The sequence below is a fragment of the Miscanthus floridulus genome, chromosome 16 (genome assembly GCF_019320115.1).
Source record: "Miscanthus floridulus cultivar M001 chromosome 16, ASM1932011v1, whole genome shotgun sequence".
NCBI lineage: Eukaryota > Viridiplantae > Streptophyta > Magnoliopsida > Poales > Poaceae > Miscanthus > Miscanthus floridulus.
This window is the reverse complement of record NC_089595.1, coordinates 83,824,910-83,841,496: the sequence shown is the minus strand read 5'-3', so window position 1 is coordinate 83,841,496 and position 16,587 is coordinate 83,824,910. Positions and strand designations below refer to the sequence as shown.

General features: G+C 44.1%; 1 protein-coding gene across 1 annotated transcript; it reads right to left on the bottom strand.

Annotated features, from left to right (window-relative positions):
- Nucleotides 1-9,867: 9,867 nt before the first annotated feature.
- Nucleotides 9,868-11,260, bottom strand: LOC136513070 (carboxylesterase 15-like). Its single transcript, XM_066507067.1, has one exon. It carries the CDS (start codon nucleotides 11,172-11,174, stop codon nucleotides 10,104-10,106), a length of 1,071 nt encoding a protein of 356 aa, XP_066363164.1. The 5' UTR covers nucleotides 11,175-11,260; the 3' UTR covers nucleotides 9,868-10,103.
- Nucleotides 11,261-16,587: the final 5,327 nt, after the last annotated feature.

Genomic DNA, 16,587 nt, shown 5'->3' with positions numbered 1-16,587 from the left:
TCATACCAAATTCTTGATCAAATGAATGTACTTCCTCCTTCTCCTCCGTCTTCTTGAATAGATGTGAAAAGTCAACTTTCTTTTGATGTCCTTGTAATATACTTTGTCTCTGAATTTTTAAGATGTGAGCAGGCTTCATCCTGTCTTTCTTTTCTTCTGATTTGTCTTTGAATGATATGAACAGGTCTCACCCTATCTTTCCTTGTGGCTTTTTCATGCTTTGCCATAGCTTGTTTTCTCGCTTTTGGGGTAGGTACCCAACTTGTAGTTGTTGCTTGTGCTGCTCTTAGGGCAAAATGGTTGGTCATACTGCTCTTTGAGTAGGCGGCCGAGTAGTTGCTTGATTGTCCCGTTCTTGGGGCGAAGTAGTCAATCGTTCCGCTCTTGGGGTAGGCGACCGAGTTGTTGGAGTGATTGTGCCGCTCTTGGGGTGAAGTAGTCGATTGTACCGCTCTTGTGGTAGGCGACCGAGTTGTTGAAGTGATTGTACCACTCTTTGGGTGAAGTAGTCGATCGTACCGCTCTTGGGGTAGGCGACCGAGTAGTTGTATCTTTGTAGATGCCTGCTTGTTGTGCGAGGTAGTCGATCGTACTGCTCTTGAGGTAGGCGATCGAGTTGTTGGAGTGATTGTGCCGCTTGTTGGGTGAAGTTGTCGATCGTACCGCTCTTGGGGTAGGCGACCGAGTTGTATCTTTGTAGATGCCTGCTTGTTGGGCGAGGTAGTCAATCGTACCACTCTTGGTGTAGGCGACCGAGTTGTTTTTGTAGATAGTGCCACTTGTTGGGCGTAGTAAATGATCATACCAGCTCTTGGGGTAAGCGATCGGACCCGTTATAGCACAACCGTTTCTGGGTTTGCTGTTTGCAGGGTAAGTAAGCAATCGTACCAGCTCTTGGGGTAAGCGATTGCGCCCATTTAGCAACAACCGTTTCCGGGTTGAGCTGTCTGTAGGGCTGCTCCTTTTTCCCCAACCTGATTACGGGTTGGTTCTGTCCGTTGGACAGGGCTGTCAGTCGTACCATCTCTTTTTATGGTAGAGTGACAAATGCTAGCTTGGGTCTCCTTTACCCAAGAAGCTATTTGGCCGTTGGCCGCCAGTCAAACCATCTCCATATGGTTGAGTGACAAAATTGCCCATGTAGTGCAACCGTTTCTGGGTTGGCTGTTAACAGGGAAGCCCCTTTTTCCCCAACCTGATTACGAGTTGGTTCTGTCCGTTGGACAGGGCTTATATATTTGAAGTCGTTCTTCTTGAAGAATTTCTGCTTTATTTCTCTTGAAGCTTGAGTACGATATGTTGTACTAATTGTAGAATCTTTTGAGTTGGCTGATATGCCAAGTATTCTTCACTGGTATTTCATCTGGAGTCATCAACTCATATGTGCCGGGTCCTGTTGCGTTTTTCACGATGAAGGGTCCTTCCCATGGACTGAGTAGTTTGTGTCGTCCATCTTTCTTCTGGATTAGTTGTAATACTGAGTCCCCTGGCTTTAGTGATCGAGGCTGAGTACTTTTGTCATAATGTCTTCGTAGTCCTTGCTGATATCTTGCATTTTGGATTATTGCACTATCTCTTATTTCTTCTATTGAATCAATTTCTAACCGCCTTGTTTCTTCAGTTTCGCCTTCTTCGTATTGTTCTATTCTTGGAGATAGCCATATCAAGTCGGCTGGTAGTACTGCTTCTGATCCGTAGACCAGAAAGAACGGTGAGTAGCTGGTGGCTCTGCTGATCTGGGTTCTTAAACCCCATACTACTTTTGGTAGTTCATCGATCCATTTTCCACCATAATCTTTCAAATCTTCATATAATCTTGGTTTTAAGCCTTGTAATATGAGTCCATTTGCTCTTTCGACTTGTCCATTGGCCTGTGGGTGTGCTACTGATGCAAAGTCGATTTCTATCCCACAATCTTTTGCCCAGTATTGAAATTCTCTTGCTGTAAATGGTGAACCAAGATCTGTGATTATTCTGTTGGGCATGCCGAACCTATGCATGATGTCTTGTATGAATTCCACTACCTTTTCTGCACTGTATTTGACCAAAGGTTTATATTCAATCCACTTTGTAAATTTGTCGATTGCCACAAATATGTATTCGAAGTCTCCTTTTGCTTTTTTGAGTGGTCCTACTTGATCCAACCCCCAGCATGAGAATGGCCAAGCTGGTGGTATGCATATCAAATTATGAGCGGGCACATGTGACTATCTGGCAAACATTTGGCAATTCTTGCATGTTTTGATGAGTTCTTCTGCATCTTTGAGTGCTGTTGGCCAATAGAACCCAGTTCTAAATGCTTTGCCGACCAGTGTCCTAGAGGCTGCATGATTTCCACAACATCCTGAGTGGATTTCATCCAAGATTTCCTTTCCTTTATCTATTGGAACACATTTAAGCAGTACTCTAGATGATGCTGCTCTTTTGTATAGTTTGTCTCCCACCAGAACGTAGTTTTTGCCTCTTCGTATAACCCAGGTTGCTTCTGCTTTGTCTTCAGGTAGTTTCTTCTCTTTGATAAAATCAATGTATGTTTGTCTCCAATCATTTTGTATGACCATGATCTGTCTTGATTGGTCTAGTTCTTCTGCTTGATCTATTTCCATTGGATCTGTTGTCTCTTTCTCGTTTTCTGTGTTCCCGAGTTGTTTGATAGATGGGGCTGTGAGTTCTTCTACAAATATACCAAGTGGTACTTTTGCTCTATCTAATCCCAGTTTGGCTAGCACATCTGCTACAACGTTGGAGTCCCTTAGTACATGATGGATTTTGAGCCCTTGCAAAAATTTTCTCCAATTTTCTGACTTCTGCACAGTATGCATCCATATTGTATTTTGTACAATCCCAATCCTTGTTGACTTGATTGATTACTATAGCTGAATCACCGTAGATAAGTAGCCTTTTGATCCCAAGTGAGCTTGCAACTCTTAGACCATGTATTAATGCTTCATATTCTGCTTCATTGTTAGTTGCTTGCCAAAGTATTTGTAGCACATACTTTAACTATCTTCCTTCTGGTGATATGAATAGCACTCCTGCTCTGGCTCCTCCTAACTTTAGGGAACCGTCAAAATACATTTTCCAATGATCAAGTATTGGTTCGGGCTCTTTTTGACTGATTTCTGTCCATTCAGCGATGAAGTCGGATAATGCTTGAGATTTGATTGTTGTTCTTGATTTGAAGTCTAGGTTGAGAGCACCGAGTTCTACTGCCCATTTTGATATCCGACCTATTGCATCTTTGTTGCGTAGAATGTCTTGAAGTGGAAAATTGGTTACCACTGTAATCTTGTGTTCATGGAAATAATGTCTTAGCTTTCTTGATGATATCAACACTGCATAAAGTAGTTTTTGCACGTGTGGGTATCTCACTTTTGATTCTGTTAGTACTTCGCTTATGTAATAGACTGGTCTCTACACTTTGTAAGCGTGTCCGGGTTCTTCTCTCTCAACCACAATTGTTGTGCTGACAACGTTCTTGGTTGCTGTAATGTGTAGCATCATGTCCTCTTTGTCTTTTGGTGGTGTCATTACTGGTGACGATGCCAGGTATTCTTTTAACTTTTGGAATGCTTCTTCTGCCTCTTCTGTCCATTCAAAATTTCCTGCCTTTTTCAATAATTTGAAAAAAGGTAGCCCTTTTTCTCCTAGTCGGGAGATGAATCTGTTGAGTGCTGCCATGCATCCTGTAAGCTTCTATATGTCTTTAACTTTCTTTGGTGGTTTTATATCCATGATGGCTTTAACCTGCTTTGTACTTGCTTCAATTCCTCGGTTGCTTACTAGAAATCCGAGTAGTTGTCCTGATGGGACCCCAAAAACACACTTTGTGGGGTTTAGCTTCCACTGCCACGCTTTTAGATTCTTGAAAGTCTCCTCGAGGTCTTCTATCAATGACCCGGGTTCTTTTGTCTTAATAACCACATCGTCAATGTATGCTTCTACATTCCTTCTGACTTGATTCCCCAAACAAGTTTGAATTACTCTTTGATATGTTGCTCCTACATTCTTTAGCCCAAAAGGCATTGATTTGTAGCAATATGCCCCAAATGGTGTAATGAACGATGTCTTGCTTTGGTCTTCTTCTCTTAGAGATAGTTGATGATAGCCTGAATAGCAATCCAGAAAGGATAATAGAGCTGATCCTGCTGTTGAGTCGATGATTTGATCAATCCTTGGTGGAACATATGGATCTTTTGAGTAATGTTTGTTGAGGTCTGTGTAGTCAATGCACATGCGCCATTCTTTTGAATTCTTCTTCTCAAATAGTACCGGGTTGGCAAGCCAATCCGGGTTGATTATTTCTTTGATGAATCCCGCTACCATGAGCTTGGTGATCTCTTTTTTGATTGCTGCTTTTATGTCTAGAGCAAATCTTCATAGCTTCTGCTTAACGGGTTTGGACCCTTTGTTCACATCAATTATATGCTCAGCCAACTTTCTTGGGACCCCTGGCATGTCGACCGGCTTCCAAGCGAAGATATCTTTGTTGTCCTGAAGAAAGTTGGTGAGCGCGAGTTCCTATTTGGGATCGAGATTTGCACTGATGATTGCTGTCTTCTCCGGGTCACCAGTCAACAAGTCAATAGTCTTGGTAGCGGCTTCTTTTGGTGGTGCAAAGTTGCTTGGCTTCTTAGCAGGTATTTGAATCTCATCCGGGTTCATTTCGTTGGCTAGTATTGCAATCTCCTTTCCTTCCTTTATGTCTTGTAATCTTTCGAATATTTGTACTGCTTGTATGTCGCAATCATGTGCTTTCTTTAGATCTCCTTTCAATGATAATACACCCTTTGTTGTTGGCATCTTGAGTAGTAGGTATGGATAGTGTGGCACTGCCATGTATTTTGTTAAAGCTGGTCTCCCAAGTATTGCGTGGTAGCATGATTCAAAGTCTGCAACTTCGAATTTGATGAATTCCGTCCGATATTTGTCTGATGTGCCAAAGGTAACTGGTAGGGTTATCTGTCCGAGTGGCATAGCTGCTCTGCCGGGTACTATTCCATAGAATGGTGTGCTTGTTGGTGTCATTAGTTCTTCACAATCTAGATTCATCCTTCTAAGAGTATCTGCGAAAATTATGTTGAGCCCGGCTCCTCCGTCGATGAGTACTTTAGTTACTACCACTCCTATGATAGTTGGACCTAGTACCAATGGGTAGCATCCTACATTTGCTGCACTAGTCCATTGGTCTTCTCTTGTGAAGTGGATGGGGTACTCTGACCAATCTAGATACCTTGGGGTGGCTGGTTCAGCTGCCATGATGGCTCTGTGAGCTAATTTCTCTTGCCTTTTACTTTGTGTGTTAGGAACACCTGAGAATATTACTGCTAATTGGTGTTTGGGTTCCTGATAATCTCCTTCAGCTTTCTTTTCCTCCTTCTTGGATTCTTCTTGCTTTTGCTCCAAGTTGTTTTGATTCATGTTTTCTCTCTTCATGAATTGCCGCTGAAAAGTGCTGCATTCAACTAACTTGTGTCTGGTTCCTGGGTGTATGTGACATGGCATGTTCTCTATGTTTTCCGGTGCTCTTCCTCGGTAGTTGTTGCTCTGATAGTTGCTATTACTGTTGTACCCGCTGTTGTTACTGTTGTTGTTATTGTTGTAGTTGCCATTGTAATTGCCACCGTTGCTGTTGTCATTGTATCTTCTCTTGTTGTCTGTGGTTGCCACCATGTTGTCCTGCCTTGGCCTTTTGTCTTACTGTCTGTAATCAGGTCTCCTATTTTCTAGGTTGTCCCTAGCAAACCGATGCTGGGTTCTTTCTTCTGATGAAATCAGCTTTTCAACAACCCTCTTGAAATCTTCATTTGTTCTTGGGTTCTTATTAAAATAGTCTTTGTATTGCCAGTTTGCTAAGATTCCTTCCGCAAAGGCTTCTATCACTTCTTTGTCGGTAATGTCATGGACTTGAGCCCTGAATTCTCCGAATCTTCTATAGTATTCCCTTAGACTTTCTCCTCTCCTTTGCCTTACTCCTTTCAACTCGGCTGCGGTCATTGGATGGGTAATAATGCCTGCAAAGTTGTTGCAGAAAGCTTCTTGCAAGTCTTCCCAATATCTGATTGATCTTGGCCTCAATTTGTCAAACCATTGTAGTGGCATTGCTTCGAGGGCCATTAGGAAAAATAGAGCCTTGATGTTGTCATCTCCTCCGGCTAACTCAATAGATTGGGCATAAACTCTTAGCTATTGTCTTGGTTCTACTTTGCCATCGTACTTGGAATGATTTGCTGGTTTAAATTTGTGTGGTAGCTTCAATGTTTGTAGTCTTCCTGCAAAACAAGGGAATCTGTCGTATGGTTCCGTTCTTCCGTAGTCTGGTGATCTTGCCCTTCTGTAATAAGACCTGTCTTCTTTTAACTCAGACTCTCCGTAGTCATCTTCTTTGTCAAATCTTCTTGATATTTCTTGGTAGCGTTGGCTCAATTCTGGTTTGCCTCTTTCTTGTTGCTTTGAGTAATGTTCCTGCCTTCCATTAACATTAGCGCTCTCTACTAGTCCTAGCCTTTGAAAACTTGATTTTTTGGGTGGTTGCTCCCCTTGTGGCTCCTATGGAACTTCTTCGTCGGGTTGTTCTTCTGATCCCCCGACTTCTTTCTTCTGATCTTCCTTTGTTTTTCCGTTATTCGTGAGGGTGTACAACTCCTTTGTTAATTCTTCAATTCTTTCCCTTTTTGTACTTTTTGCGGCTTCTTTTTCCGCCTTCTTTTTGTTGTATTCCGTTAGTTTCGCCTTGTACTTATTCTAGATTTGCTTCCTTTGTTTAGCCCTGTTCCTTCTTCTAGCCTTCAATTTATTCTTCTTTAGTCTTGCTAGCCTTTGCTCATCATTTTCGTTGATGTCGCTTTTCTCATCCGGCGAGATGTTGCCTTCTGATTTGTCTGAAGATTTTATATATGGTATCTGTGGTGGTTCCAAAGGTTGTTCTAATTGCTCCACCATGTATACAATATACCTCTTCCGAGCTCTTCTTGTACGGTACTTCATCCTTCATTTGGTTGAGCTGTCGGTAGTTTCTGAGCTGGATCCGAGTTCTTTTCCCTCTTGATAAGGTAGTTCTTCAATGTACGTGCTAGTCTAGGCTTTGCTTGAGGTGAAAGAACCTGGCCAATGCACCACATAGTCTTGTGGGGTAACTGTCATGATCATCCCTTCTTGTGCTCCCTCCAGGAGTATTTTTCTTGCTGATTTCATCTTGTCTTGGGTAAAGTGTTGGTAGATTGATGCCGTGTTGTATAGTCCGTATGTTCCCGAGTTCTTTTTGGAGTCGTACGGGTTGTATTCCTTCATGATTGTTGTTGCGTCTTCGAGTCCAATTAGGCTTGGCTCTTTCGCTATGAAGATTGTCTTGGAGTCGGGTTGTATCTCTTTCTCAGAGTCGGTTTCGTATCCGCTTCCTTCTTCATTCCGAGTTGGATCCGTAGTTGAAAGTTTTGTCATCTTCTCGGCGAGTTCATATTCCACTTTGTCGTCGAGTACTTTTTCTTCTCGGAGACGGGTACGTAGCTTGCCGTCACCGTCAGCCTCGCAGATCCAGGATCCGAAGACAAAGGTTGTTCCCGCCGAAAAAGTCATCTTGAGGTTGAGGTCCGCCGAGCTCTTGAGAAAAAATTCGTCGAAAGCCCCTACCTGGCGCGCCAGCTGTCGATGTTTTACCACCGATAGCCTACCACGGGGGTACCCGGGACAGTTGTTCGGGCTTCGGCGAATAGTGGAACTCGGCGGTTACGCAAAGAGACTCACGATTTATACTGGTTCAGGCCCTCGACTTGGTCGAGTAATAACCTTACGTCTAGTTCGGCGTTAGCCTGTTTGCGTCGTATTGCTTTTAGTATTGGGTATGTTCAGTCGTTTACAAGGGATATCCTCACCAGCCCTTTATAGTACAGGTGCTGAGAGGAGTTGTTTGTGTTCTACTCGGATACAAGGTCAGAGTCCTAAGCTATGCTTCGGGCGCCTTTCCTTGTATAGTCCGAATTGGAGTTTTGGTCTTGCACGTTGCTTTGCTCCGTGTTCTTCTTGGCGATTGGGCTGTGGGCCTTGTTACCAAGGTCCACTTCCCTATAGTACGGTCTATGGGGGGCCCGTAGGGTTCCCCATCGACAGGCAGGTGTTCCATGGCGAGACTGATGGAAATGATGAATGGAGGCACAAGGATTCCAAATGGGTGGCAACCGCATAGCTCATGGAGCTGCTCATGCTCCACTCTATACATGCCCTCTGCAACGATGATGGGTGAGTGCCTGAGTGGTGAAGATGACTTTTACGAAGATAGTGCGGCCAGTTATATCGACACCCTAAAGAAAAATATAACGGTATGAAACTAAGATTAAGTGTTTCTATAAATAGGGACAGAGAGACGTTAAGTGTTGATCATTGAGACCTTCATTCGCTCTGCAACAGGGAGAATGGTCGGAGCAAGTGTCTAGAGTTGGGCAGCATGCGGCAAGAACCAGACTGCATGTCCAGACATGTATGTATGTCTTGGTTCCGTTTTCTGTTGATGTAAGTTTGACCGAGTTGACTTTGAAGTTTTTTTATCTTGGCAGAACAAGGAGTACCTTCACGTTTTAAAGGGTGCTCAAGTCATGATTAACGTAGAGACCATAAGTCAGACTTTGAAGTATTACTCTTGGATGAGCTGTTGAAGCAATTACACGAGCACTATTCTTGGATGAGCTGTTTTTTTCTTGCTTGAAATATAATTGGGTGAATAATTTGTTGGAATATATTGGGTGAATAATTTTATTTTTATTGCCTAGGATTGTTCTATGTAACACATTATTTGCATTTGCAACTGTAGTTCCTTTTTTCCCTGTGCCAAAACCGGCTCAAGGAAAAGAGAAAATGGCAAAAGAAATTTAACTTAAATTTTGATGAAGTGATTCATGTGTGCTCTTGCCATAATGCTCTCTTCAGTTATACCCTTATTAAATGTATCAAGCTTCAAGAACATAGTTTATCTATGTGACAGACACTAATATTTGCATATATACTTGAACCTATGTACAAGATGGTATGGAGATGCGGCGGAACTTATTCGTGAATTTATTAGCGCACGAAAGAAATGGATATCGGTGATTTCTTCCTGCAGATATAAAACATTATCTTAGCCGTATCACGGAGATTTCTTCCTACAGATATAAAATATTATTTTAGCCGTATCACGGAAAGGTCTATGCAGTACAGTTGTGAGCCTGTGATGCCGCACTCTCCGTGACTGTGTTAATTTCATGAACTTTATTTTTTTTATTAAATGTCACTTTAATGTTGGTATTTAATTTTTATAGTATTGTTATCTTATCATGCGATCCGTATGTTTTTAGTATAAAATGTTAGTCATCCTGTAGCAATGCACGGATATACTACTAGTATAAAAAAAATCCTCCAATGGATGAGCAGCCGTGGAGGTTTGCTCCTTTTGGCCAGCTCGAACGAAAACGAAAGAGACGAACAGATTAGGAAGGGGATCGGTGATGGTCTGATGGATGATATCGACTTGGGTTTGGGCTAAGCATGGGCTGGTCTTGAATGGACGGGGCTTATGCGGCATACAGTTGAAAAATAATTAAAAAATCATTAATTGGATGAGCTGCTATGAGATCCACGCAATATTTAGAAAAAGGGTATTGGAGCACTTCTCATAAACTTTTGAATGAAATTAGGAAATGCATCGGTACAAATCACGATAGACAGACATACTACAGCGTGTGGGTGCAATCCAATGGTGCAAAGGACGGTATGTCCCGTTCGACTTACTTTATAATCTGTACTATTTAGCTTGTTTTTTCAGCCAGAACAACGTTTTTCTTTCACAACAATTCAGCCAGAACAATGTTTTTCAGTTAATTCAGCCAAATTTCAGCAAACCGAACAGAGCCTATGTAGGTGTATCACCTCATTATTGAAGTAGTTGATATATCATTTCCACCGGCACGAATTAATATAGTGAATCAAAGCAGCCAGACGAACGTATATGGGTGTAAACACTCGCACGTAGACTGACATGAGTGGTGTAGGAGTGCTGAAAACGAACATCATGTAGCAACATATATTATGATATGATCTGTATCGGCACGTGCGGTAGTATGTGTTCTTGGACTTCAGTGGCGTGAGATGAAGCTCTTGATGGCGTCGATGAGCTCTCGGGCTCGTTCCCCAGTGGTGGGGTCCATGTCGACGGCGTACTTGTTAAGGTAGAAGGAGTGGCTCATGCCGTGGTTGATCAGCACCTCCACCTCCTTGCCGGCGGCGCGCAGCGCGTTGCAGTACTCGAGGTTAGTGTCGCGGATGAGGTCGTTCTCGGCCACGGACACAAGCAGCGGCGGCAGCGGCACGGACTCCAGCGGCGGCGCCTGCGGACCCATTGGGCAGGTGAAGGGGTGGTCCTTGGTGGCGCCCTCCGGCAGCGCCAAGGCAAGGAACTTGTCCAGCATGTCCAGCGTGAAGAACACCGAGTCGGCCTTCGTCTCCAGCTCCGACCGGCTCCGCGTGGCGCGCACGAACCCCGGGTGGATCGGGATGCCGCCGGCCACGCGGAGGGGCGCCCAACTGCCCGCGTCATCCTGAGCCACGCGGGCGGCGACGAGGTGGACGAGGTTGCCGCCCGAGCTGTCCCCGATGAGGAACACCCGGGACACGTCGGCCGCCACGCGGAGGAGCTCGGCCGCCGGGTCGTCGTCGAGGGCGCCGTCCTCGGACAGCGCGATGGAGCGGAGCCTGCGGAGCGCGGCGACGCCGGTGTCGATGTGCGCGGGCAGGCGGCGCTCGGGCGCGAGCGGGAGCTCGACGGCGACCACCACGGCGGGGACGGCGCACGCGAGGCGCGCGTAGAAGTGGTGGTACATGAGCCAGGACGGGTGGGAGATGCAGAAGCCGCCGCCGTGGAGGTGCAGGATGACGGGCAGGCGCGCGCCGCCTTCCGCCTTCTCCTCGGGGAGGTACACGCGTAGGTTCGGCTCCCCCGGTAGGTCGTGGAGCGTGTGCCCGTCTCGTGGCACCGCGTACGGCGGCACCGGCTCCATCAGCGGGAGGGCCTCGGGCGGGCCGGTCCACGTGCGGTCGACGCTGCCGTCGTCCAGCACGCGCAGCCAGCCGGACACCTCGTCCACCACCTTGCGGCCACCCACCAGTTGCACCTGCGGCTGCTGCTGGGCATTGGCAGGGGGGGCCATCGGTGTTGCTGGGGTAGTGTGCTGTGCACTGGGGGCGAAGTGCGGGTGGCGTTGTATGAGCACGTAAGACACAACGCGTGCTCACGTTGGAGATGGTTGGATGCACAGAGCTACGCGGGAGCCGGGCTTTATAGGCAGCGGGCGAGGTCGCTAGAGACTCGAGAGGCCAGGAGGTTGCGTGTGAATTGTGGTTGTGGTTGCCGCTCCTTCGGAGGGAACTTTCACAGAGAAATGCTGGGCGATTTCGATTAGAATTGCGGGTTCGCGATCGCGACGTCGGTCGTCGGTCAAACCAAGCGCGTGAGAAGAGCAGCTGCAGCGCGACGCCGGGGCGGAGGACCTGTGGGCCGTGTGGACCGGCTAGGCTGACTGACTGAACCTGCTGCAGTTGGTACCACAAATTATAGGGCATGTTTGGTTCTTTAGCCATCTCCTAAAATTCCTGTCATATCGAATGTTTTGATATATGCATGAAGTATTAAATATAGATTAATTACGAAACTAATTGCACAACTTGCGACTAATTTATGAGATGAATCTTTTAAGCCTAATTAGTCCATGATTTGACAACGTGTAGCTACAGTGAACGTGTGTTAATGACAGATTAATTAGGCTTAAAAATTTCATCTCGAAAATTAGCCTGTATCTATGTAATTGGTTTTATAATTAATCTATATTTAATGCTTCTTCTTATTACTTAAGCATTTGATGTGATATGAATTTTATAAACGACTAAAGAACCAAACACCCCGTAATAAACCAACACTTGGCGCCGGGACCCGTCCCCTTGCTGCAATTTCCGAGCTGGTGGGGCAGCGAAGTGCCTTCCGAGCATGAACTGGGGATTCTGACCGGGCGAGAACTAGAGAGCACTTTAGTTGTTGGCTAGTCTCCGGTCAGTCAGGTCAACGAATAAGCTATTTCCTTGCAAAAACGAGTGGTAAACTATGGCCTTGTTTAGTTTGGTGAATTTTTTTGAAATGGTACTATAGCATTTTCGTTGTTATTTGACAATTAGTGTTCAATCGTAGTCTAATTAGGCTTAAAAGATTCGTCTCGTGAATTTCGTCTAAACTGTGTAATTAGTTTTATTTTTTATTTATATTTAATGCTTCATGCATGCGTCCAAAGATTCGATGTGACGGGGAATCTTGAAAAATTTTGCAAAATTTTAGGAACTAAACCGGCACTATGTAAAGAAATCATATCACAGACGAGGCTTAACTCACATCGCAGACGCGGTTTCACACATCTCCCATAAGGCGTCTGTGATATACCACAGCCCTATTCGCTTGAACTTATCGGCCTGACTTATCAGTCATGATACATTGTTTTTTTATAACAAATCAGCTTTATCCGGCTTATCAGCCGTAGAAATCATCAGCCGAACAACTCCCACATATCATAGACACGTATGTAATAAATACATTCGCAGACGCGTATAGACAAAACACATCTGCAGTGCACGGAGCTAGAGAATTATGAGGGGGTGCGGCTTGCGGTCTAACGATAGAACAATAATGCAACTCAATAGCACCATAGCCATAATTTTAGCATGAATAGTTAAAAACAAGCAATATTGTTGTAGATCAACAATGAAATAGTGGTAATAATATATTTGTGCTTACCATTTACCAAAATACAGTAAGCAAATCCCACAATTATAACAACAAAACATTGTCGGCGTTGGCAAAATACAGTCGTTAACCACGAAATCCTCACTGAAAAAGAAATAAACCATTCATTCTAAGCAAACAATTTATATAATGTATCATTGAAAAATTGAGAAGAGGTCAATTATCTCTTATAGATCAAATCTACGCCCTTTTCCTTCCATGTTCATGAAGCGATGAACCATAGCATCATTTGTAACTTTCTTTAATTCTTCTTTCTTCACATAGCAAATAAGTCTATTACTCAAGTGTGCATCACCCATGTGGTTAATAAGAGTTGTTTTCACAATCTTCATCCCCGAAAATATTCTCTCCACTATTGCAATAGCATTGGGCAAGACCAACACAAATTTCAAAAGTCGATAAACCAATGGATAACAAATATTTTTTTTCTTGTCTCCACCATTCTTTGTGAAACTCACTGATAGTATTTATGTTGGAGAACCGATTGTCTTCTCTAACATCAGCAAGGTAGAGGCCAAGGTAGTGGCTAAGATCCCTCAAATCTCTAGAGCTAAAATCATCCGGATATAATTTTGCTAGGTTCCACATCAAAATCATGAAATGAATCTCTTGGACCGAAAGCGGCTGAACAAACAAGCAACTGAGAGCTTGTCTCACTAAAGCGGCTATTAAGCTCTTGAACAAAAAATCATAACCCTAGATTCTGTACAAAGTACCAAGAGAAAAGACAGGAATTACAAAATTAAAATCATTGGATGGTCAAATTGATGGAAACTGAAACTCTGAAAGAATGTAGAATATTTGAAGTGCTTACTCTGTGAAATGATGGACACGAAGAGGAGAGAGGCGTGCTGACTGCTCAGTACGCTGCTGCTTGCTGCCTTGCTGCGCTTCTGGTGTCTGCCTGAGCGCTGGCCGGTGTGCCTTGCTGCTTGCGACGGCCAGCCGCAATCGTCGGATCCGAAGAAGCCGAGAAGGCGGAGCGACGAACGACAGAGAAGGCCGCGGGAGCCGGGATAGGAGGCGTGCAGTCGAAGCGTCCGCAAGCCTGCTGCGTATGATTGGGCGGCCGGCCAGGGTGCGTGCGTTGATGCTGCTGACTGCTGGCTGCCAAGTTGCAAGGTGCTGTGGGCTCTTTCCAGTTGGGCTGTGAGTGAAGGCATTTAGGCCAGGGGGTGCGAATACAGAAAAAATTTGTATACTATAAAGAATTCCGTATTCCGGCGTGGGTGCGGTCACACCCACTAAACACAACATGGATCCACCCGTGCACGTCTGTGATAACCCAACCACAGACGAGTATACAGACCAAACGCGTCTGTGTTGAGGGGTCACCAAAGACGCATTTTGTCTATATACAGGTCTGTTATGATGAATTAAAAAAAAGTACAATGTAAGGGCCTTATATTCATCAGATGGCATATCAAATTATATATAGTAGTCAATTGCTAATTAGCATTCGCATATACATGAAGTACCACCAATAAACAATACAGGAAACACACACAGATCATACAACACACGGATGACATTCAGATGCAAAGATGGTATTATCTGAGAATTGCTTGACTTCAGCTGCTTCCTCAGCACATCTCAAAGGGAGTCCTAGAAGGAAGATGGAGAAGTAGGAAGGCACTAGGCCCTCTTCTTACTTAACATTGAAAGGTTACATCACATTTCTATTTATAGTCCTAGGAGGCTTGACCCCTAAGCAACCTAGACTTAACCTCCAAGTAACCTCTATATAGACTCCTTATAGATATGGACTTCTACCTTCTAAGCAAACCAGTCTATTTCCTAAACAAACACAATCTTATTTCCTACACGATTTCCTCATTTATTTTCCTAATTTTATCGACACTTTCCATTTATTCCAGATTCTTCTGGTCGGGAGGGAACCGAGAAGCGGCGGCAGCCGCGCCCCCCTGGTCCGCGCGCCCCGTGCCTGCATGTAGGGTGAGGCCAGGGCAGGGCAGGGCCCGGCGTCGGGCCTCGCTTGGCCCGACGTGGGGGGTCTAGATCAGACGTCTGATACAAACACAAAGTCTGTGTCCCTGGGTGCAGCTAATGGCTTACAGAGTGTTCGGCCGGTCGTTTCAGCCAGCTTATAAGCCATGGTAAAATATTTTTCTCTCTCAAAAAAATCAGTCATACAAATCAGCACCAACGGCTTTACCACCAGCCGAACACTCCCTATGCTTGCTCGGTACCTGTAGTCCTATAGATCACAAAGCAACAAATCAGGTGCATTGGAGAAGAGTTGAGATTTAACTGAAAAGTGCATTGGACAAGAGTTGAGATTAAACTAAAAAGTCCTATCTTCTATCCATGAAGATGAGATAGGACCAACTTTGCTATTCCAGAGGCAAGACATTCAGAAACCTACAAAATCTTTCTACTTGTTGAATCTCTGTATGCAAGATGCCCTTCTCATATTTCCAGCCTGTTCGTTTTGGTTTATACAATCGTGGATTATAAGCTGCAACAGTATTTTTCTCGCAGACCAAACCAGCCAGCAGTACTTCTGGCTTATAATCCACGATCGTTTCAGCCGAAACGAACAGGCTATTGAACTAGTTGGATCCGATTACTAATTAACTTCAGGAAGCTAACAAAGATTTCTCAGATATCTACTTGATTAAAAAGGACTAACTTTTTTTTGCTACAATAAATGAGACAATAAGTGTAGAAACTAATATGAACTCTAAATTTTATAAATTCCAATTAGTTAACACTGAGAGCAGAACAAGGGAACAAAGTAAATGCCCAAACCCTATTGTAGTTTGGCTGCAGTACTAAACTGAAGCAGAGGAAACTCTGAACTTTCTGAACCTCCAATAACACAACTTAATCAAAGGACAGATACAGTGAACTGTAGCTACTGGCAATATAAATGCTTGCATTGATGATTGCCACTGAACTCGAACTAAAAAATATGGAAGCAACTCTGAATCAGAGAAACGACTTGTTCATTCCAAAAAAGAGAAACGACTTGTCCATACCTGAAGACTAGACGTGTGCTGACATTCCTACAAGTCAAATACAGAGCAGAGAACCTTGTCGCAGACTGCAAAATTTAGAGTTCACTGAGAGAATTGCTAAAGCGAAGAAACATTGAATTACCAAGCTACAACTGTGCCCTTTGTCAAGAAAATGTGGAAGAATTAGTGTCCCACCTTTTCATTGAGTGTCAATTTGCATCTGACTGTTGGGAAACTCTTGATCTACACCCCCATGCGAATCTACAACCTCTACAGAACCCGGAACTCTTGAGGGCACAAATTGACAAATCCTTCTATTTGGAAATCATCATTCTGATGTGCTGGACCATATGGAAATGCAGGAACAACCAGATCTTCAGTAATGTGGCAGAGGTGCAAGTTTATGTTCAAGAATGAATTCTCTTTACTCCTTTGGAGAGCAAAGAAGAGCTACTTTCCTCATATTCAAGAATGGTTGCAGAACTTAGCGTAGCTTTCCCCTTCTTTCTTGAACTCCTGCTTTTCTTCTTTAGCTTTTTTGTCCCCTGAACCTCCTCCTTCTCCCCTAGCCCTGAGCTTTTGTAATTATTTCTTTGAACTAGTTTTGTTTTAATAGATTACAGTAGGGGTTCAAACCCTCCTGTCCCTTTCAAAAAAATTGAAAGAGCGGAAATTATATGTTTGTACATGGCAATTATATGTCTGGATGGGGCTATAATCATGTCAACATCTGTATGAATTGAAAGTTAAATTATCTCACTGCGAACTAAATCATCACCGACTACAGCTAGTAGA